This window comes from Protopterus annectens, chromosome 1.part0 (genome assembly GCF_019279795.1).
Source record: "Protopterus annectens isolate FY-2018-M chromosome 1.part0, PAN1.0, whole genome shotgun sequence".
NCBI classification, from domain to species: domain Eukaryota; kingdom Metazoa; phylum Chordata; order Ceratodontiformes; family Protopteridae; genus Protopterus; species Protopterus annectens.
The window spans coordinates 1,733,684,043-1,733,708,621 of NC_056725.1; the positions used below are offsets into that span (position 1 = coordinate 1,733,684,043).

General features: G+C 38.5%; 1 protein-coding gene across 1 annotated transcript in view; it reads left to right on the forward strand.

Moving 5' to 3' along the window:
• UST (uronyl 2-sulfotransferase) overlaps positions 1-24,579 on the forward strand; it is a 2,042,870-nt gene that overhangs the window by 793,081 nt on the left and 1,225,210 nt on the right. Inside the window, exon 2 of the mRNA XM_044068933.1 lies at positions 5,595-5,638. Within this exon, the coding sequence (XP_043924868.1) occupies positions 5,595-5,638 (44 nt within the window). The remainder of the gene's footprint in view (positions 1-5,594; positions 5,639-24,579) is intronic.

Genomic DNA, 24,579 nt, shown 5'->3' on the forward strand with positions numbered 1-24,579 from the left:
CCCATGGTTGAGTGGCATTCGAAAGACATGCATGAATTCACGTGCCTTCGTTGAAGGTTGGGTGTCGGGCTGGCACCTCGGCACCATAAAAATTGACTGCCAATCATTAGCGGACCGGAGTTCCGCTGTGGCGACCCCTAACCGGGAAAACCCGAAAGAAGAAGCAGCACTAAGAAGGATTTCCTGTTCAGGAAAAAAAAAACAGATTTGGACATACCTGATCAAGTACTGATGTTAGATGTTATGGGTTTCATTATGCCATTGCATGCTGAGCAAAGTTAAGGCTTGACTGCCAGTGATGCAGCTTTGTCATACGTTTGTGAATGTGTTTTGAAAGCGTGGCCTAACATTATGGAGTCAAGGTTTGTTATATTATTACAGAATCCTATATTAAGTAAGAGTTAACTGAATACTGTTGGGGTCTGGAGTCATGATCCTTCCACTTGTTTGCTTTTGAGACTAAACATTCAGCATCAGGTTCAATCTGGAATATCCAGACTTAACTAAAGGTTTAGCTAGATTGTATGTGTGGTGCCCTGGTGTAAGTCAGTATATGGAAGAAGTAAACATGCGTGATGAGCATCAAACAAACACCACCAGGGTTACCTTTACATCTTTAGGAATATCCTGGAAAGCTAAATCCTAGATGTATGTGGACTGGTTTGGTACATTCCCTGAATGATGCTACTAGTTTTTATAGATGCTCATTCAAAGTGGATGGATGTGTATGTCATGAATTCCTGCTACTTTGTATGTAATCATTTAATTAGAATATTGTAACAAGCACATTATTAGTAAAATGGGGCTACTAGAGTTCTTGTTCTTTTTGAAAGATAATCTCTGAAAGCATATACATATAACAAACATGCACACACAAATATATGCACACATAAGCACAACACACAAAAAAGAAAATGTGGCACTTTTTGTTTGATTTTTAGTAGTTTAAGGGCACCTGCATGAATTATACAAATCTTAGTATGTCAGTGTTAGATCAGGGTTTTTCATTTTACAGACATTAGACAGGCTACAAGAATAAAATAAGCTAGAAATGGTGTTTCATTTATGCATACATTTTAGAAAGCAGAAACAAAGAATCTTCCTCTGAATGTTGACCTTGCTGAAATAACAGCTTGTCAAGGGAAGATTGCAGAGGGTACTTGTTATGTTCTTTTGTCAAGGAAAGAATCAAGAGACAAGGTAAGCTAAAAACGAGACGTAGTCTAAGGATCAAGGATTAGGGGGTGGATATAGTAACTAGAGGAAAATTACTGAAAAGGAAAATATAATATGCTGTGTTCAGGATAGCAGGGCAGTTAAGGTTAGTAAGTTCATTCGACCTGTTACTTCAGAAAAGATGTCTAGAGCATGAGTACAGAAAACAGGTCCTCTAGAGACTATGTCAGTTTATGTTGTTCAGAACAATCAGAGTGATGTACAGCAACTTGAATTATTTATCAGAACTGTTAATGAAGACAGTATTTCGGCTATTGTGAACATCTAATATGACCTTATTTAATGAACTACAGTATTTGGAGAATTCATGCTAAACAGTGCACAAGACTTGGTTCATAAGGGAGAGACTGACACCTATTGAAACAAGAGCTTGGTGATTAAGACTTTTGTTTCTCAGTCTCATGGCATACAGTGTTTCCAGCTAACTACGGTAAAATACCTTCATATCTAATCTTACAGTCGGTTCTCTAACCTTTAAAGAATTTAACATTTTTGTATCCACAAGACATCTTACATGCTATCCTGTGTCACATCTTCTAAATATCAGCCTATACTAATTAAAAATATGGGGCTCCATTAACATTTAAAGATGCCAGAATATTATTGAAATAAAACTATTAATTTCTGACACCTACTGTAATAGCAGCCCATTCATAACTTTAAACATGTTACAAAGACAATTTAAATTATATCATTAGTGATCCCATATGGTTGCAAAACATTATATTTTAATACAAATTATGCTCCCTTCTTTTGTAACAATTTTATATTCACAAACATGTTAAAAGGAAGTAAACTAATGTAGTGAAATATAATTCCTTATCCCTATTAAATAGAATTCTTGAAAGCACTGAGAAGCAGGCAGCACAGATCTCTTTATAACCCTCAAATGCTCTATAATATATAAATGTAATTTTCATAAATGCTGTACTGAACTTAGGAATTAAACATTGGCATCATACCAAGTAAAGAAGTGCCACTGATTTGCATTCAGACAGATCCTTCAACATACCGCTGTTGGCATTAATACTGCTGTATCCACTCATACATAAGGAGAAGTGAATATCCTCATCAAACACACATTTCATTAGAAGTACACTCTGCATTGATTTTTATCTTACCTGTGATCAGTTGGATAAACAAACTTTAACCTTTGTGGCCAGATCCGTGGAAGTGCTTTATCTGTTAATAAAGCGGGTGAGATGTATTGCTGGACTTACTCCTTACGCATATAAAACACATAGTTGATCTCAAAATGCATTATTTTTATATCACTTTATCTGCTAAAAACTAAATGGCTCAACTTATTAATACGTTTGTGTAATCCTTGTCTTTGCTCTCAGACAGGACAGTCTGTGAATAACTTCTTTGAAAAATCAGATTTGCGGTTCCTTAAACCAATTAATAAAGTTTCCCTTGGTTGCTGCATAATGTGTTGACTTTGAAATATTCTCCGTGTGGGAGGGCTTCTTTTAAATGTGATGGGTATAAACAGGTGGTGTATAAAAACTAGTTCCTTATATGCCTTTCCTTGCCATTTTCATAAAACTTTGAGAAACCTTGAACTCTAGACCTCAGTCTAAACATGCCACTATTAAACTATCAATGACTGTGGTAAACCTTTAACCTGTTGCTTCAGTATCCCATATGAGCAATTAAGTTTCATGTTTTCATGACTTAAATAAGAAGAAAACATCACTAATATAATGGAAATAGTAACTACCATTCTGAATAGGAAGTCATGAATACAAAAGTAGCTGTCTTCAAAAAAACATGTAGAGATTAGGATAAATGGGGCAGGTTTGTCCCCATAGAGACATGACAAAACCAAAATCAAAATACAAAATATTTATGGGTTAAGCAAAAATGTTACAGTTGCAGCAACCGTTCACTCATTTAGTCCTTAGGTAATGCAGACAAACAAACAAGTAAATAAAACTGCTTCTTACTCTGCCACTGCAAAAAGAAAATGTACTTTCTGTTCTTTTTCAGATTTCTAAACAGTGTGAAGGTGGCTTTTAACATGCGCCAAGCCAAAAGGTAAAAAATGCGTTATTGCTTCTAACTGTGCTGTTGCAAAAATAAAATATTTCTGTGTGAATAGTTTCAACACTAAAAGTATGAAAATATTTTAAATAAGAGGAAACACAAAATAAATATTTGCACAAAGTTTGATTTATTAAAGCTGCCACATTTTCAGTAATAGCATTGAGCTGAGAAATAATAAGCCTTCCTAATGGAGAAATAATTTATCGATTTGTATATTTCGGCAAGATATAGAAGAGAGGTATCATGTCATATACGATCATTGAGCTGTGGTGAGATGTCGACCTGTAACCTTTAAAAACAACTTGCCATTTCAATTCTAAGTATTCAAGAAAGGCATTAAATTGTCCTATAAATTTGGTTTTGTCTTCTTGTTCAATCACTAAAAACATGAACTTCCTGAAATCCTTCACAGTTAGAACAACACACGAGATGTACTAGTCCATCAGTGCGACTGGTGTTTGTTCTAAAATTTGTTCAACCACATAAATTTTGTCTTAACAGCAAGAAACAGGTATAACTGTCACAGTGATGAACTGGTATATCTTGCATGTTCTAACTGTGATGGTTTTTATATAGGAAAACTACACATAGGTTAGCTGATAGAATCAGGGAGCATGTGTTAGCAGTTAAGAAAACGGACTTTAGGAATGCATTAGCTAGACATGGTCAGGAGTATAAGGATTTCAGGAAACCCCTGTATTTTGTGATCAAACAAGTAGACAAAACTAAATTTATAGGACAATTTAATGCCTTTCTTGAATATTTAGAATTAAAATGGCAAGTTTTTTTACGGGCCGACATCTCACCAGGGCTCAAGTGATCATATTTCTGTCAAAACTTTATTGAAATACAAATGTATTTAAATGATTGTTTCAATTATTTACAAGGAGTTATAGCTCTTTAAAGATTATGTTATTTTAATGAACTTATAAGCCTCATTGATGTTTTATTTTGACATCACTATGGACTTCCTTTAAATGTGTGATTTGTTTTTTTACTTTTCATTTTGAAGATGTTCTCGACAATAAAGAGAATGAAAGCGCTTAAAAAATTTATTTGGTGTTATTTATTCCTTTATTTGTGGTCTTTGACTGAGTCCATTTGAGATTGACGTTCGAGGTGGTTATACAGTCTTATAAGTCAGTTTATTCTATAGACAAATGCTTTGTTTCTTCCTGTTGTCTGTTTGGCAATGATAAGTACTTTACTGGCCTTCAAAGGATTTAAAAGCTGATAAAAGCCTTCATACCTCTACTCTATTTTTTTTCTTTTTTTTTCTGTAACTGGTAGTATATGAAGTGTATAAAGCTGCATGCACTACAAAGAATTATGATTGGGTCCCACCAGTCAAAATCCTTATTATGTGTTCTCAATATGGATGCCAAGAAATTCACCTCTTCTCTCAAGCTTCCCTCTTTTTTTTTTATCCCGTTCTACATCATCCTTATGTCACTGTTACCCAGTGTCCCATGTCTACACTGGGTCTAGCACCAGCTATAAACTCCCCTGGACGTATTCTGTATCCTGCTAGGCTGAGTGATGGAACCTAAGGATATCCTGGAGGTCCCAGCCATTCACATTCCTTTTAGGTAAATATTATTTATTGCTATGCATACCCACTTTCTTCGTCCCCCCCTTACATTTGCTGACCTTGTCTGAGTGTTACTCCCCTCATTGGACCTTAGGGAGCAGTACTGATGAACACACTCCTCCCTGCAGGCTCCACAGACATGTGAAACGCTAATCAAACCTTGGTGATCTGAGGCATAGTGTGGGCATTATCAGACTATGCCACTACTCTGGCATCTTGAGCTTACCTGTAGAGGTGAGTTACTTGGCATACATGTCTCAAGCACATAATGAGATAATTAGGATCAGAGACCCGATCATAATCCTCTGTGCTCACACTGTGTGGCTGTTAGTTTTTATCATATTTGTTCGGCTTATATAAATGACCACGGGCATGAATTAATGTAATGAAAATAATAAAGAACTGAGCATCAGTAAGAAAAAAAACTGAACTGTGTAAATGTGTATTTTATATATATATATATATATATATATATATATCTTAATACCATAGACTACGATGATCCTGGGAGGCCTTTTTAAGCCTAGCCATGCTTCCCAGCATGAGAATTAAACTTTGTTCCTTGTGCCGGTGAGGTAAATACCTTAACAATTATGCCAAACCCCAACCTCAACATCATAAAATGTTACTTTCAGAAGAAGAAATGTATTGTTTCTGAACCCTGTTTTGTTTAAAAAAGAGTTACATAATTTTGTTTTTTTTTTTCTTTTTCTTTTAGGAAATTCTACTTATCTTGATGACCATGGAGGACTGTCTCCTAAAGTGAGTACTTTTTTGACATTGCAGCTTAGCTTACATTCAGTGTCCCCTACTCTTGGCTGGTAACATTGGTAGAGGCAAACTGTTTTTCTCAGAATAGTTTCTGATGGTATCATGCTGTATAATATCAGATTAAAAATTACTTTTTTTACACTGAAAGTGATTCTTGCCCCTAAAACAAGCATCTAAAATACATCTCATTTTTAAGAACTTTACTTCTTCCACATTGACAGAGTTTATCAAGTATTCTTTGTTAAGACCTGTAAGCAAAAATCTATAATAATGTGTTATAATTAGCAGCACAGTCTATACATTTTAACCTACTGTAGCAATGCTGTGATCTGCTACTAGCCAAATTGTTAGCAGCTGTTCCACACTTTGAATGTTAGTTCTGCATTTTGAATTGATTGCTTCCACACTTGATGAACTGAAGGGGGAGGAACACGTTGTGAACTGTATATTCATTGGCGGTGATTCAAAAAAAAACTTGCTCTCAGGAAGCAAGACTCACATCATTGGAGGCAAAAACACAAATAAGTATGTCTGCATCAGAAAACAGTGCCACCATGAAAGCTGACAGCTGACTAAATCACAGAATCATCATCAAGCAGAGGGCTTATGCCACTGGAATAAGTTGGAACAATAAAAACACTGCAATTAGTAGTGTACTAGCACTGTGTAATATGTGTATATATACAGATATATACATATATGTGTGTGTGTGTGTATGTATATATATGTATATATATATATATATATATATATATATATATATATATGTATATATATGTGTATATATATATATATATATATATATATATATATGTATACATATATATATATATATATATATATATATATATACGGGTCCACAGCTTCCAGTTGAATTATATTTGGTCGAAAATTATTTCAGGCAGCCCACTTCACTGAAACCTCATTTGACTGAAAGCACATTTGGTCGAATTACATTTGGTCAAAAATGGTATTTAGCCCCTGCCCCACTGCAGCACGACCCTGTCTTGCCAATATAATACCAAATTTGGGGCAAACATTCTTGTGATTCCCAAGGGGTTGTCTATGGGGCTGTCTGCAATTAGTGCGAAGTTTATTATATTGGCAAGACAGAACGTAAGCTCAAACAAAGGATATATGAGCATCAATATAGCATTGATAGGCAGACTAGCACAAACGCCCTAGCAAGGCATGTTATAGAATACCCAGATCATAGGTTTAGTTTTGTTGTGCTGCAAAAGGTAGACCATAACACCAGGGGGGCCCATGGCAGCTTAGACTGGAGGAAGCAGAGCTGGCGTGGCAGATCCGTACTATGGCTTATGTTATGCCTGGTTTGAATGAGTACGTATCTATCAGGTGCCTACTTAAAATAAGAGATTTAGCAAGGTAAATATAATAAGGTATATAGAACAATGGATGTATTTAGGTTTGTTATACATGTATATCTTTTTTATATTGTTTTTAAGGGATATTAATTTTGAGCTTTTAAGTCATGTTTATAAGATTGTGTTGTTGTTACTTTTTATAATGAGACAGACTAGGTTTGTGTAAGGTTTAAAGCCTAAAGTTCAAGGAACTAGGTAAATCTATGTAATATTATCTGTTGGTTCAGTAGACAAATGGTTATTGTTAGATGTTTTTAAATAATTGATTGTGTTTTACTTAATTAAGTAATTGATTGCTTAACCCAGCCACTGGGGATGCACAAGCCAGTGCATTTCTTTGTGCCGGTCCCAACCCGGATAAATGGGGAGGGTTGTGTCAGGAAGGGCATCCGGCATAAAACTTCACCAATTTTTTTTCATGCAATCACCAGTTAATATTTCCATACTGGATCGGTCGAGGCCCAGGTTAACAACGACTGCCACCAGTACTGTTAGCTAACAGGGAGCTGGCAGAAATTGGGCTACTGTTGGCCAAAGGAGGAGAATTGGCGGAAGGCATGGCCGAAGGCAGGAAGAGAGTAGAAAGGCTAGGACTGTGGTAGTGAGGGTCAGAACTTTGAATGTTGGCAGTATGACTGGTATAGGGAGAGAGCTAGCTGATATGATGGACAGAAGGAAGGTTGGTATATTGTGTGTGCAAGAGACCAGATGGAAGGGGAGTAAGGCTAGGTGTATCGGAGGTGGGTTCAAATTGTTTTATCATGGTGTGGCTGGGAGGAGAAATGGCGTAGGAGTTATTCTGAAGAAACAGTATGCGAAGAGTGTTTTGGAGGTGAAAAGGGTGTCGGATAGAGTGATGTTTATGAAGCTGGAAATTGATGGTGTAATGATTAATGTTGTTAATGCATATGCTCCACAAGTTGAGTGTGCAATGGATGAGAAAGAAAAATTTTGGAGTGAATTGGATGAAGTGGTGATGACTGTACCCAAGGGTGAGAGAGTGGTGATTGGAGCAGATTTAAATGGGCAAGTTGGTGAAGGGAACAGTGGGGATGAGGAAGTGATGGGTAGGTATGGTGTTAAACAAAGGAATGCAAAAGGTCAGATGGTAGTGGATTTTGCAAAAAGGATGGATATGGCTGTGGTGAATACGTATTTTAACAAGAGGGAGGAGCATAGGGTGACATACAAGAGTGGAGGAAGATGCACACAGGTGGATTATATCTTATGTAGGAGGGCCAGTTTGAAGGAGATTGGAGACTATAAAGTGGTGGCCAGAGAAAGTGTAGTAAGGCAGCATAGGATGGTGGTTTGTAGGATGACGTTGGTGATCAAGAAGAGGAGGAGGAGTGTGAGGGCAGCACCAGGGATCAAATGGTGGAAATTGAAAAAGGGTAATTGTGAGGTGGAGTTCAGGGATGAGTTAAGACAGGCACTGGGTGGCAATGAAGAGTTACCAAATAGCTGGGTAACCACAGCAGAGCTAGTAAGGGAGATGGCAAGAAAGGTGCTTGGTATCACATCGGGACAGAGGAAGTACGACAAGGAGACATGGTGGTGGAATGAGGAAGTACAGAAGAGTATACAGGCAAAGAGGTTGGCAAAGAAGTGGGATTGTCAGAGAGATGAAGAAAGTAGACAGGAGTATAAGGAGATGAGGTACATGGCAAAAAGAGAGGTGGCGAAGGCTAAGGATAAGGCATATGAAGAGTTGTATGGAAGGTTGGACACTAAGGAGGGAGAAAAGGACCTGTACCGATTGGCTAGACAGAGGGACCGAGCTAGGAAAGATGTGCAGCAGGTAAAGGTGATAAAGGATAATGAGGGGAAACATACTCACAAGCGAGGAGAGTGTGTTGAGGAGATGGAAAGAGTACTTTGAGGGGTTGATGAATGAAGAGAATGAGAGGGAGAGAAGGTTAGATGATGTAAGGATAGTGAATCATGAAGTACAATGGATTAGCAAGGAGGAAGTAAGGATAGCTATGAAGAGAATGAAGCCTGGAAAGGCTGTTGGCCCAGATGACATACCTATGGAAGCATGGAGGTGTTTAGGTGAAATGGCAGAGGAGTTTTTAATCAGATTGTTTAATGAAATCTTGGAAAGTGAGAGGATGCCTGAGGAATGGAGAAAAAGTGTTTTGGTACTGATTTTTAAGAATAAGGGTGATGTGCAGAGCTACAATAACTACAGAGGGATTAAATTGATCAGTCACAGCATGAAGTTATGGGAAAGAGTAGTGGAAGCTAGGTTAAGAAGGGATGTGATGATTAGTGAACAGCAGTATGGTTTCATGCCGGGAAAGAGCACTACAGATGTGATGTTTGCTCTGAGAGTGTTGATGGAGAAGTACAGAGAATGTCAGAAGGAGTTGCATTGTGTTTTTGTAGACTTGGAGACAGCATATGACAGGATGCCTAGAGAGGAGTTGTGGTATTGTATGAGGAAGTCAGGAGTGTCAGAGAAGTATGTAAGAGTGGTACAGGATATGTACGAGGGTAGTGTGACAGCGGTGAGGTCTGCGGTGGGAGTGGATGCGTTTAAGGTGGAGGTGGGGTTACATCAAGGATCAGCTCTGAGCCCTTTCTTATTTGCAGTGGTGATGGACAGGTTGACAGACGAGATCAGACAGGAGTCCCCATGGACTATGATGTTTCCAGATGACATTGTGATCTGTAGTGAGAGTAGGGAACAGGTGGAGGAGACCCTGGAGAGATGGAGATATGCTCTAGAGAGAAGAGGAATGAATGTCAGCAGGACTAAGACAGAATATATGTGTGTGAATGAGAGGGAGGATAGAGGAATGGTGAGGATGCAAGGAGTAGAGGTGGCGAAGGTGGATGAGTTTAAATACTTGGGGTCAATAGTTCAGAGTAACGGTGAGTGTAGAAGAGAGGTGAAGAAGAGAGTACAGGCAGGATGGAGTGGGTGGAGAAGAGTGTCAGGAGTGATTTGTGACAGACGAGTACCTGTAAGAGTGAAAGGGAAAGTCTACAAGCGGGCAGTGAGACCAGCTATGTTATATGAATTGGAGACAGTGGCATTGACAAAAAGGCAGGAGTTTGAGCTGGATGTGGCAGAGTTAAAGATGTTAAGATTTGCACTGGGTGTGATGAGGGTGGACAGGATTAGGAATAAGTATATTAGAGGGTCAGCCCAGGTTGGAAGGTTTGGAGACAAAGCCAGAGAGGCAAGATTACGTTGGTTTGGACATGTGCTGAGAAGGGATGTGGAGTATATTGGGAAAAAGATGCTAATGATGAAGGTACCAGGTAACAGGAAAAGAGGAAGGCCTAAGATAAGGTTTATGGATGTGGTGAGAGAGGACATGCAGGTGGTTGGTGTGACAGAGCAAGATGCAGAGGACAGGAAGAAATGGAAACAGGTGATCCACTGTGGCGACCCCTAACGGGAACAGCCGAAAGAAGATGATGATGAACTAATTGATTGCTTGATTGGATTACCTTTGGGTATAAAAAGCAATCTTTTTTACATTAAAGGACATTTTGTATTTGGTTCGAAGGTCTGAAGAAGTTGGCTTATTCATTGCCAATGAAAGCGGTTAGCATTAAAGGAGTTAGTTCGACAAGTCCGCTCACCTTTGTCATCTTTTTACTAGTTTTTGTTTTTATTGGTTTGTTAGTGCACAATATGCTGATGACTCCACACTTATATGCTCAGCCAAATCCACATCTGAACTTCACCCTCTTACCCAGAAGGTATTTAATATAGTTGAACAATGGTTCACACAGCATTGCCTTCTTTTGAACCCCAAAAAAACTAAACTCCTCCTCTTCAATCCTACTCACAAGTCCTCTCCTTTTGATTTCTCAGTTACATCCACCAGTGGTACCATTATATCACCAGACCCAACCACCAAACTACTGGGTATCACCATTGATAACAATCTGAACTTTGACATCCATATTAACAATACTATAAAAACTGTCAACAAAAATCTTGGCTCTTTCTATAGGATTAAACCCTTCCTTTCCCCCACAGCCAGAACAACTATAGCTCACACTCATCTAATCTCTACACTCCTCTATGCCTCGCCCATTTTTACTAAGCTATATAAAAATAACATCAGCAAATTGGAAATATCCTACAATAACATTGCCAGATTTGCAACAGGCAACCCTTTCAGAACCCACCATTGCATAAATATAAAGAGCTAGGATGGCTGGAACTACAAAAGCTGATTAAATTCCATCAACTAACCATTGCTCATAAAACTCTTTATAAATCTCCAGTACTCCTATTATATCTACCCTCATCACCCCATATACAAATCTGAAGTCCTTACGTTCTTCACACAAACTTCTTGTACACACCTCTAAACCTAACAACAAGGCTGGGGATTCTCTCTTTTCCAATGCTGTCGGAAAAACCTGGAATCTTCTCCCCAGTGACCTTTCCTCTCTTCCCTCTTTATCATTCTTCAAAAACAGACTGAAACTTTTCCTTAGAACACACTGGTTATGCCCCTGTACTAAACCTGACTAGGCATCTATCTATCTGTTCAAACTTAGCTCTGCTTATCCCATACTACTCATGAACTGTTATATATTCCTTTTTGACTATAAATACATACTCCCTCTAAAACTACACTGTGTCCAACCTCTGTGAATACTTTCTACTGAGGAATTTCTTTATTTTAATACAATTAACCTGTCTTCTTATTTGATTTTATTTCTTCTTTTTATGTATTCATAGGTTCATAGGTTGGTACTAGGCTATCAGCCCTAGGGCCTATACAAGCCTAGCCATAACAATTCCCTGGCTATTTCTTCCTACATTGTTTACTTTCCTGGACCCCTGTCTAGCAGGGCGACTGACGTGAACCCTGGGGTGAATTTCCTTTCTCCCATCCAATCGTCAAGGTTCCTCTTGAAGAGGTCCAAAGAGGCACTCTGCTTGACATGTATTATACCTGTATGCTGTATTGTATACGCATTCTTGCACTTTAAGGATTTTTTTTGTCTTCGCTGAATTTTCTGTTTTAACCTGGAATATCCATTGTATATAGTGAATGTTGCTCATAATCCAGTTAGACTAGCCCGGTCAACAAATGTAAAATAAAATATATATATATATATATATATATATATATATATATATATATATATATATACACACATATAATCTGTTAGCAAAGAAAATAGACTCAGAAGTACAAGGATATAATTGGTATGTTAGTCAAGAACAGCTGGCTTTACTTACAGATGATATTACTCTACACCTGATAAAACCAGAGAAGGACATTTCAGTGTTGTGGAACATTTTGAAACAATTTCAAGTCTTTTTGGGATAGAAAATTAATGAAGATAAAACAAAGGCAATAGCTGTAAACTTTGTACCCAAATATGAATTGGTTCAGCAAAAGCAATATTTATGGGGACATGATAAAATGAAGCATTTAGGAGTATGGATTAAAAATTATTATATTATGGCAGCTAATGATATGTGGGAAGAGACTAAACAAAACATAATTCAAAAATTGAGAAATTTTATGAATATAGATAGCAGTCAAAATGGTTTTAGTCCCTTTAGTTTTACACACAGGTCAGGCATATTGTTATCAACCAGGGGAGAAGTTGTGGATAGCAATTAATACAGAGTTAAAGGATTTTATTTGGGAGGGGAAGAGGCCAAGAGTCAAGTGAGATAAGCTGATCCTTCCAATAGAGCAAGGTTATTTGGGTTTACTTGATTTGAAAGGCTGTTTCAGAGCTACACAGTTAAGGCTCAAATACATAGCACAAGCAGAAAGCTATAATTCAAAGTGGAAAAGGATGATGACAAAACAGGGAGAAGCTCAAGAAACAAGGAGAGACTGGGATTTTGGATGCAAATCCTTAAGGAGAATAGCAATAACCATACAGTGTGTTATATTCATAAAGTAGCAGAAAGCATTCTAAAACCTAAGCAAACACAGGAATATACAAAGGAGATTCTGCCGATAGGAATGACTGCAATTAGGGATACAGACACTAGGCAGGAGGGGGCAAGAATTTACTGGAGAAAACTGGCAAAGGAACCAAGGTATTGGGAGCAAATAATTAGAGAGGAAAAGGTAATAGAATGGGAAGAGGCCAATAATTTATTTGGACTCCAGGTTAAAGATTGCCTTCCCTATCAAGGATTGATACCAGAGTATAGGAAAATTAGCAGCACATATAAAATATTGCATGGTAACTATAGAAGTCAATCAGAGAAGGTTAAAAAGGATTGGGAAGAGAGACTGGATAAGCAATTCACAAAGAAATAATAGGGGATATATGTATGACCCCAAATATGCAACAAAGTCTAAAGACTTAACATCTTTGCTTAAATTGTTTACACAGGTATTTTTATACCCCAAGTGGACTCCAAAGAATTTTTCCTCAGATAAATAGCAAATGTTGGAGTTGTGATAGGGAGGAAAGAGGTAATTGAGAACATATGTTTTAGGTGTGTAATGAGTTGTCAGACTTTAAATATTCCCTGCAGACTATTCTATCAGAAATACTGTGTGCATAAAGTGTTATAACTAAGGGAATGATTTTTTGAGCTATGATACAGAATCAGAATTTCCTAGATGTAGTAAGGCCTTGCTGAGTCTAATTATGGTGGCTGCCAAAAAAGCAATTACTAGAAAATGTAAATCAAAGACTAAATTAACCATATTTGGAGTAGTGAATATTGTAACAGAAAAAAGAGCAAGAAGTGGGATCTTTAGAAAAGGGTATGAGTAAATTATATATAAAAAATTGGAATTGTGAGAACAATACATGCAGAATAATGTTTTAGAGGAAGAATGGGGTTTAAAGAAGGCAGGATTTGAATGAGCTATGTAATGTTTGACTGACAATAACTGGATAGATTATAAGTGTTGTATAATGTTTGCAACTAAAAATATGTCAATATGGTTTATTTTCATTTATATAAATGTATGATTGCCCATGTCTTAAGTGATAATTTAATAAAGATGTTTCTTGTTTTTTGTTTTTTAAAAATGGATATTTTTGGAACGTTTCATGCAGAAAAGTGGTTCGGAGGAGGAATGAGGTTTAAGAGAAGGCAGTCACTGAATAATTTCAATAATGTTACTTAGTTTATATGATATAATATAACAATGTATGTGATGTATAATTCTTGTAAATGTAAACTTGTTAATATGGTTCATATACAGTGGATATAAAAAGTTTACACAGCCCTATTAAAATGCCAGGTTTAATTTCAAAACGTTTCCCACCTTTAATGTGACCTATAACTTGTACAATTCAATTGAAAAACAAACAAATCTGTTGGAGGAGAAATATAAAAAATACAAAATGTACAATAAGCTGGTTGCATAAATGTGAACACCCTTAAACTAATACTTTGTTGAAGCACCTTTTTATTTAATTACAGCATTCAGTCTTCTTGGATAGACATCTGTCAGCACAGTGAAGCTTGACTTGGCAATATTTGCTCACTTTTCTTTGCAAAAGCACTCCAAATCTGAAAGTTTGCAAGGGCATCTCTTGTGCACAGCCCTCTTTAGGTCACCCCACAGATTTTCTATTGGATTTAGGTCTGAGCTCTGGCTGGGCCATTCCAAAACTTTAGTTTTCTTCTGGTGAAGCCATTCTTTTGTTGATTTAGATGTATGCTTGGGATCATTGTCGTGCTGAAAGGTGAAATTCCTCTCTACCTTCAGCTTTCTAGCAGATGCCTGAAGGTTTTAGCCCAAACGTGACTGGTATATGGAACTGTTCTTAATTCCCCTCCACCTTGATTAAAGCCCCAGTTCCAGCTGAAGAAAAGCAACCCCAAAGCATGATACTGCCACCACCATGCTTCACTGTAGGGATGGTGGTCTTTTGGTGATGCAAAGTGTTGTTTTTGCGTCAAACCTACCTTCTGGAATTGTGGCCAGAAAGTTCAACTTTGGTCTCATTAGACCAAAACACATTTTCCCACATGTCTTTGGGAGACTTGATGTATTGTTTTGCAAATTTTAGTTGGGCTTGGATGTTTTTGTGTGTAAGAAAAGGCTTCCGTCTTGCAACCCTATCCCGTAGCCCAGATATGTGGAGAATATGGGAGATTTTTGTCACATATAGTACACAACCAGTATTTGCCAGAAATTCCTGCAGCTCCTTCAGTGTTGCTGTAGGTCTCTTGGCAGCCTCTCTGACCAGTTTTCATCTTGTCTTTTCATCAATTTTGGAGGGACATCCAGTTCTTTGCAACGTCACTGTTGTCCCATATTTTCTCCACTTTTTGATGACTGTCTTTACTGTGGTCCATGGTATATCCAATGCTGTGGAAATTTTTTTTCCTTTCTCCTGACTGATACCTTTTAACAATGAGATCCCTTTGATGCTTTGTAAGCTCTTTACAAACCATGGCTTTTGCTGTAGCAGGCAACTTTGTAAATATCATGAAAATCCTACTAGGATAGCTGAACTTTATTTGGGTTTAATCAGAGTCTCTTTAACTGATGGCAGGTGTCTATCCAAGAAGACTGAACGTTGTAATTAAATCAAAAGATGCTTCAACAAAGTATTAGTTTAAGGGTGTGCACACTTATGCAACCAGCTTATTGTACATTTTTTATTTTTTATATTTTCCCCTAACAGATGTTTGTTTTTCAGTTGAATTGTAAAGGTTATAGGTCAGATTAAAGGTGGGAAAAGTTTTGAAATGATTTACTGTGGTCTCATTTTTTTATATCATAAAAAATGGCATTTTAACAGGGGTGTGTACACTTTTTATATCCGCTGTAAATAAGTTTGCCTGTCACAAGTGATAATTCAATAAGGGTGTTTTAAAAAATAAATACTGCATTAAAATAACAAATAAATTGTTAGTATGGTTTGTTTTCTTTCCTTTTATTGCACACGTACCTACTTTACCTTAAAAATGCCAAGTTTAATAAAGATTTAAAAAAAAATCAGTTCACTGGTGTTTGACACTCAAATGTATGAGCACTATTATGAGAATTACAGCCAACAATGGAAAATTTAAACTTGCTGTAAAATTATTAAAGCATTTTTTTGTAGTAGGGGTATTCAACTCACCATTCCCGACTGCTACTTATGTATACTCATTGCTAGATTGATGTACTCAAAATATGGAATTCGCAGACATGCTTCAGTCTTGGAATTAGTTATCTAGTGGAACAAAGTCATGCAGTAGTGTTTGTCCTTCTGTGTCAAAAATGTGTATGCAGTGATCTTTTGTCTTATACTCCATGCATGCACTCTTAACACACACATGCAGGCTTCTCTGTGTGGAATTTTTATTTTCTTTATTAACATTTAACATGTTGTGGCAGCTTAACACAGTTGACTAAGGCTGTGAAGTACTTAACAAGCTTCATCTTGAAGTCCTGGGTTTAATTACCTCAGTCTCCATTTGTCTGCTGTATATTACTGTACGCAAGACATTTAAACAGACAGTTTCTGGATTCAGCAATGAAAATAGATGACAGCACAATTAGACAAACTGAATAATAAAATATATATAAAATAGTAAATATTTATTTTACTCCCAGTTTAGGATCCTTACTTTATGCACAGCATCTCTGTCGTATCTTTATAAGATACCAAGTGGTAAATGCAATCTAGTCATGTGACTACATAGCATCTGCTAAACTGGCATATGCTCAAACTGTATTTGAGTAGAATGGTGTATCTAAACCAGAGTGTATTAGAGATGTAGATTTTAGTAAGCCAGTATCATGGCATAGATGAATACAGCTGTTACTATTGCCCAGGCCACTAGGGTTCAGTTAACATCTCAAGCATCTTGAGGTACTGTTAGGGGGGGATAGGATTGAACGTTCTTGGGGGAGTATATTCGCACACACTTTACATTGATTTCCATCCTTCATTTCAGATATCAAACCATGACCCCATTTGACCAAGTTGTGGTAACACAGTTGGATAGAAAAGATACCAGTGTACCTATCAAAACCAGTGGCTAAATTTCCCTTAAGCATTGCAAATATCAATTTTGGGTATCCCCTAAAAAAGAGCCAGTGGCCTACTGGGATGAACCCTGCCAAGAAAGTGTAGATAAGTAAATCTCCTAGAGATGCTGGGGGTGCATGGGATGCTGTCTTCAGGGAGCTCAGACATTTATTGCCTCACTGCTGATATGGAATGATACAGCAGCACACCCATTATATGTCCGTTCCTAGACATGAATGGATGTACGGAAGGGTTGGGATACACCAGTGTGTCCATTGCATGTTTGTTCCTAGATGTGAAGGGATGTGTGCAAGGAGGTAGGAATAAAGGACAGATGAAAAAGTCCTCCTCGGCAGCAATATGACATTACGCCATGGTGCTTCTGTCTCTCAACTGGCCCCCAACATTGGTCAGAAAAAGTCCAGAAGAGGCTTGTGAAGTTAAGCAGTCCAAGTTAACCAAGTCAGCTGTGGGCAAGCGGACAAAAAATATTTATTTAATTATTTATTTGTTACCCATGGGTAGAGTGCTGATCCACATGGACTTCCAGACTCAGCATGTGTGCACTGCCTTGTTAAGTGGACTTGCCGAGATTCACACACTTAATTAATGGAGGCTGCAAGAATCAAACTTGTGCCAGAGGAAGAAACTTTTGACAGCTCATTGTCTTAGTCCTCTACACTAACCTGCAAGAGATAAAAAAAGAAATGTAGACAGAAAGTGAATTGGTTATGTCTGGAAGCATCTTTGTTTCACAATTCATTTATTTTCACATTGTACCCCTCATAATACAGATTGTAGTGTGCTATTTGACTTTTTTTGGTTCCTTGTTTACTCAGATTTCTCTATAAGCATGCCCACACAATGATTTCATGGTGGATGCTAAGCAAAGATTTACATACAACTGCAAGCATCATGGCTAATTAAAATGATTTGCTTCTTTAGGGGAGCTGTGCCATATTTACATTCTGGTTTCACTAGTGCATCATCTCAATATTCAGAGTGATGTCTACAAGAGCAAGTTAAGAACATGTCTTTCTAAGAAGAAAGAAACTGTTATGCTGTATTTAACATAAAATGCAGTCTTTTAGACATTAATTTAGATGATGAGGCATTGATGGTTCAGTCTTTCATGATGTCAAAGCAGGGATTTTCAGCCCTGACAAAAAATTTTCGGGGGGACCATTCTTACCAACAAAATGAAATGCAAAAGTAGGACATTTTTTTGCTACAAATACTGTGTAATTAGGCATTGTAGGTGGTAATGGTGTGTTACTTTTTAACACTTGCTTTAAACCTTGACCAGTACACTTTAAAAAATTATGGTCTTGGTGTAATAGCAGTCATCCCTGACAGTGTTTGAGTAGAGTGTTGCGGGATTTACTCCTTTCCAAATGAAAAAAAAAAACCTTGAAAGGTACAGTGAAGTGCAATATCTGAAGTATTAACATAAAAAGCTATAACCCAATCTGCCAAGTGAATAAAAACATAAAACAGATATCAAAATATGCTCACACCACTTTCTTTAATGTTCCTTGGTGAAATCTGCCCTTTTTTTTCATTAATGGGATGCAGACCAATTTCACTTCTTCCTAAATCCCCAATGAAGATCAAATGAAATTTTAAGATACATAATAAATATACAAATTACTTTCAATCTAGTCTTCCTTAACTTAACAAGTAGAGTATTACTGCATGTATCATACTACTCTCCTGACCTCAAAAGTCATAGTTTTTTTAATGTATTTGTTTGCATAGGTGGACTAGGCCATTGAGTCATTTTTCAACAGTGATCTTGTCATAGTAATAACAACAATAAAAAAGAGTTGTTGAGGGCATTATTGTCATTTTTCTATTTTTTTTTTCAGATGACACTGGTCCAAAAACATACATTTTTACGTGATTTTTCATAGTTACAGCAAATTGCAGATTTTGTTTTAAATGATTTAATAGCTTGAGGTGTGGTGTAGTCCAAAGTGTAGGATGATTTTTTTCAGCAGTATTTTTCCTGAAGTGGAAGAAGTGCATTTACTAGGCGGTGTGGAGAGTAATATTACAATATTACAGTCAGACTGACTTCACTGCTGAACAGTCAGTGCATGCCAGCCTGAATAACAGTTCAAGTTCTTTTTATTTATTGTAAGTTTGTTAACCAGGTAAATGAACTGGTCAAAATACCATTTTCAAACATAATCCAGGCAGAGAGACAGCAAGCAAAAGGCATGTGATTATCCAAAAAGTATGTGCAGAAAAACACAAATATAATATAGAGCTAAAAAAAGGGAATGCAAGCATGCCTTATAGTTGCAAGAGAAGATGGCAGTTGGTAGACTATGATAATTAAGATAAATAACATCATGAGGCAAACAGTATGTTCCCGTATTTATACTGAGTTAGGAAGTCTAACTTATTTACACTGAGTGCCATGATTTTGGCTATAGTAAAGCACTGGCTAGCTTTAGAGGACAGCTGACATATTTATTCACAATATTTACAGGGAATGAATTTTGACAACAGCCACAGTCCATGTATAAGTTACATTCACTAGGTAGGTATAAATATAGCTGAAAAGTGATAGCTGGATTAGCCAGATTCATTAAAACACTAACACTATGTAAGGTTCATAGGTTCATAGGTAGGTACTAGGCTATTGGCCCTAGGGCCTATATAAGCCTAGCCAGAAAGGTACCCTGGCTTTCGCCACCCAAGAAAATTACTTTCCTGTGCCCCTGTCGAGCAGAGCCACAGAAGTGATCCCCGGGGAGAATTTCCTATTACCCATCCAATCATCAAGATTTTTCTTGAAGAGTGCTAATGAGGAGCTCTGTTTGACATAGATAGGTAGTCTGTTCCATAGTATGGGAAGTCTATGGGACAGGAATATATCCCTCCAGCATGTTCTGTTTATGTGGTGACAAGGTTTAGGTCCCTACAGCGTGTAGCTCAGAGGGATTGGGATTTCTTTAAGTGGAGCATGTCCAACAGCCCTGGGTTTGACATAGCTTTGTATGTTAGGCAGAGATTGCCTCTGAGTAGGCGATATGTGCAGAGTAAAACTGGGTTTTTTTGAGGTGGTCTGCATACGGCATCTGTTGGAGGCCAGTAATTCTCTTTGTGAGGTATTTCTGTGGCCTTTCCAGTTGTTGTAGATGTCTTGTTATTTACATATCAATAATACTCTATAATGGGTCTAATGAGTGATGAGTAGAGGGGAACAACGATCTCTTATTTTCTGGATGAGAAGCCTTTTGTGATGAGGTGTGCATGTAGAACAATTTCCTGACCACTGTGGCAATGTGATTATCAAAGGAGAGACTACTGTCCACCTGTGTCCCAAGGTCTCTTATCACACTTTCGGTGTTAAGTAGACTACCACCTATGTGGTAGTTCATGGGTACAGAGTTTTTACCAAAGGGGATGACAATGCACTTTTTGGCATTGAACTTCAAGCCATGGCTTTGACACCAGGCATCTGTCTCAGTGAGGCCCTTTTTTAGGATGTCCACATCGTTAGGAGTTTCGATTATAGCTCCTAGTTTGCAGTCATCTGCAAACTTTGTTAGCCAAAGACCTTCTGTGTTAGCCTGTACTTCAGAGAAGTAGATACCAAACAGGAGAGGACCCGGGACTGAACCCTGTGGTACTCCACTTGTCACCGATCTGAAGTTGGATTTGGAGTCTATTGCTTTCACAGTGTGGGTTCTGTCCATGAGCCAGTTCGCAACCCATCTTGTGACATAGGGAATTATACCTAGTTTAGTGAGTTTATCTATAATTCCAGAGTGGGGGATGGTGTTGAAAGCCTTGGCGAGATCTATCTAGATAGGCTGTGTGAACCACCTTACCCTCATCTATGGCTTTGGTGACTGCTTCAAAGAAGTCTGTCAGGTTTAGGAGACATGATCTGCCTTTTACAAACCCGAACTGGGTGGGGTCCGGACTTTGGAGATTACCAATGTCTTTGTTTATAAGTTCCTTGATGATATGTTCCATGGCCTTGCAGACCAGGCTCGGCAGGCTAATGGGGCAGTAGTTCCCGGGGTCCGTGGTGGCTCCCCCTTTGTGGAGTGGGATAACCGTCGCTGTGCGCATTCAGTGGGTACAAAGAATGAGGTGAGGCTATGATTGAACATGGTACTTAGGTGGGGTGCCATTTCATTCTGTAGTTTGTGTAGAACGCAGCCTGGGATGTTGTCAGGTCCCATGGATGCTGTGTTCTTGGCTTTGGAGAGTGTGGTTTTTACCTGTGCAGCCATGATTACAGGAGCTTTGCATTCCTCTGGTATAGAGATATGCCCTCTAAGGGGTGAGAGTGGGGTAAAGTTAGCACTGAACCTATCTGCCAGGATGTTGGCAATATCATTTGGTTCTGAATATTTAGTGCCATTGTGCTGTAACTCAGAGCAGATCTGAGTGTTGCCATTGAGATTCTTGACATAGCTATAGAATGCTTTGTGGTTGTCTTTAGAGTCAGTGGCAATTTTATTTTCATAACTAGCTTTGGAGGATTTTATGGGGGATCTCAGCTTCTTACTGAAGCTGACCAGGGAGTTCCTCCAGTCATGGGATTTTACTCTTTTTTGCAACAGTTTCTTTCTTCTGTTGTAGAGTTTGTTTATGGCAGAGGACCACCAGAATCACTTCCTTTTTTTGGAGGATAGCATCTTGGTTCTGTTAGGGATAGCACGATCCATGCACTCATGTAAGTACTTATAAAGTGCATTTGTGTAGGATTCAGCAGTCATACCTCTATTGTCCGTCTGCATAGGTGTCATGAAGTTTGCCACTTCTGTCTTAAGAAGTATGAAGTTGGCTTTGGAGAACTTTTTATGGTGGATTCCCTAATGATGGGTGGGGGTGATGTGGATGTCTATGGTGATTAGCTTGTGGTTGGATCTGACCAACGAGTAATTGACCTCTGGTGTGGAACACCGGTCACCCATGATGGGAATGACCAGGTCTAGAATATTGCATCCCCTAGTGGGGGTGTGAATAAGTTGATCCAAGGCTTTGGAATTTATGAATTCCAGAAAACGTTGAGCAAAAGAGTTGGTGCATGAGTAGTTTTCCCAGTTAATGGTGGGTAGTTGAAATCACCCATTTTTAGGGTGTTGGGTTGTACCCTATTTTTTTCCAGTGTATCAAGAAATGAGGAGTGTGAATCCTGGAGCATGGTGGAGGGTCTGTAGCAAGCTACAATTTGATTGCAGTCTTGCCCAGATTTAGTTGCACTTGGATAATCTCGGATGCATTATGCTGAGCAACTAGCCTGGAGGTGTGGATATCCTTAATGAATATGGACACACCTCCGCTTTTAGTGCTTTGGTCTGGGTTAGGTGGCTGAAAGGTATAGCATGAATTATAGCCTGGTAATGCAGGGGTGCTCTCTGGAGCTTGGAACCAGGTCTCTGTCACTGCACAGATGTTGATGTTCTCCATTTTAAGGAGTGCCTCGAGTGAGTGCATTTTGAGGTTTAGACTGCTAGCATTGAGTAGCATTACCCTCAGATTTTGCTTGCTTGTACCTGTTACGGTGGTGAATTTGTCATTTGAACCTTGCCTAAAAAAAGGCAGTATAGGGGTGGCAAGAGCCTTATCCAGTATCTAGAATACCAAGGGTGACAGGTGCAGGCCATCTGTGGCAAAGCATCATGGTCTGTCGATCATGTCATCCCAGGCAAACAAATAATGGATCCCCTTAGAATGACACCAGAAGCTTAGCCAATTGTTGAAGTCAATAATTTGTCCTTGTACTATGGTATCATTCAGGGTGATGGCAGGATGCTACTCAGGGCTAGGGTCATACCTGCTTGGGCTACAAGATCGGAGAGCTCCTCCATGTCTCTTTTCATGTAGTCCAAAGAGGTACATCTCAGGTCATTCACACCAACAAGGACAATGACAGAGTCATATTTGTACTTATTGTGGAGTGACCTGAATGGGTGCATTATGTGGCAGATCCTGGCACCCGGCAGGCAGCTGACAGTAACTTTGTCCTTGTTTAGCCTGGTGAGTGGAATATCAGTGTGCCTGACCATACAGTCACCTGTGACTAGAGTGTTGGATATGTTGTAATGCCTTATGGGCTATTGTTGAGTGGACACTGAGTTTGTGAGCTATGTGTCATTTGGGTTGTGTTGGGGGGTGGAGTTTGCTTGCATTTCTGCTTTGGAGATCCCTGTTGCTTGGACAGGTTTTTATTGAGAGCCTCCGTGAATGTTGGTTTGTGTTTTGTGTTTCTGTGTGTATGTTTTGGTAGTGTAGGTTTTGAGGGACTATGTGATGAGTGTGGTGTGGTGCAAGTGTTTACCTTCTCCTCTTGACTGTCTAGTCCAGTCTTGGGTGAAGAGAGCTTTGCTTCCAGTTTGGCTATATAAGTGCATCTCTCACATGTTGTAGTGTTGGGTGGTAGGAGGAGAGGGTTGTCTTTGTACATGAGGCAATTGCTGCATTGCCCAAAGATGCCCAGATTCATCAGGTAGACAGGAGAAAACACCAGGAGCTGACCCTTATACATGCCTTGATAGGTGCTTATTTATTAAGTACTAAAAACTGCTTTTCTCTAGACGAGTGAGGAAAGTTAAGTGCTGTAGTAATTTGTAACTTATTTAGTGCTTATGAGTTCTGAACAAGTGCTGAGCTCAAAGAAACAGATTTGAGTGCTGAAACTAAAAAACTGGATAGTTCTAAGAAACAAAATTAAGCTAGAAGGCTTCCCTCCAACACAGAAAGTCTTGGGGGCTCAGAAGCTCACAAATAGTCCTGGATACAGCAAATCTGCATGTGGACTAGACTACTTACGGGAAAGGCAGGAAATAAGCTTAGAAATTTTTTTTCTCAAATGCCCTCTTTGTACTCAGTAGGAGTGCCTGAAATCAGAATATGATCTCACTGCACTCAGTTGAGTGAGCAAATGAGATGGGCCCAGAAGGAGTATCCAAATACATATTTACAAGAGGGACGTGCAATTTCAAAGCCATCAAGATTAACACCAAAACAAGAACAGGAAGGGTGGGTGGGAACTAACTGTAGAGACACAGAGCCACGATTTTCAGTTCAATTAATATTCAGTGAGAAACAAAAATAAATAAAATGCAGTACTATATGAAAAAGTGCAGATAAAAGTGTACTTACATTCACTTATACGTCCAGTTGATTGCAGGCAGATCTTAGCCGGCCAAAGCTCAAGTATTTAGCAGAAACAAAACAAAGTGTACCACTTATATAAGGCAGGACAGCCCCTAGGCTAAAACACAGAATATCAAAGTGAAACTACCCCCCCCCCCCCGCTATCAATTGCTACACTTCTAACAAGATCTCTGTAGAGACACAAGCTCTCTGTAGAGACACAGAGCCACAATTTTCAGTTCAATTAATATTCAGTGAAAACCAAAAATAAATAAAATGTAGTACTATACACACTACAGGGACCTAAACCTCAGCACTAAAATAAATAGGACATGCTGGAGGGACAGATTCATTTCCCAGAGGCTCCCCTCACTCTGGAATAGAATCCCAATTCACGTTAGACATAGCCCATCGCTGACCCTCTTCAAGCAAAATCTGGACGCGTGGATGGGAAATCGCAAATTCACCCCT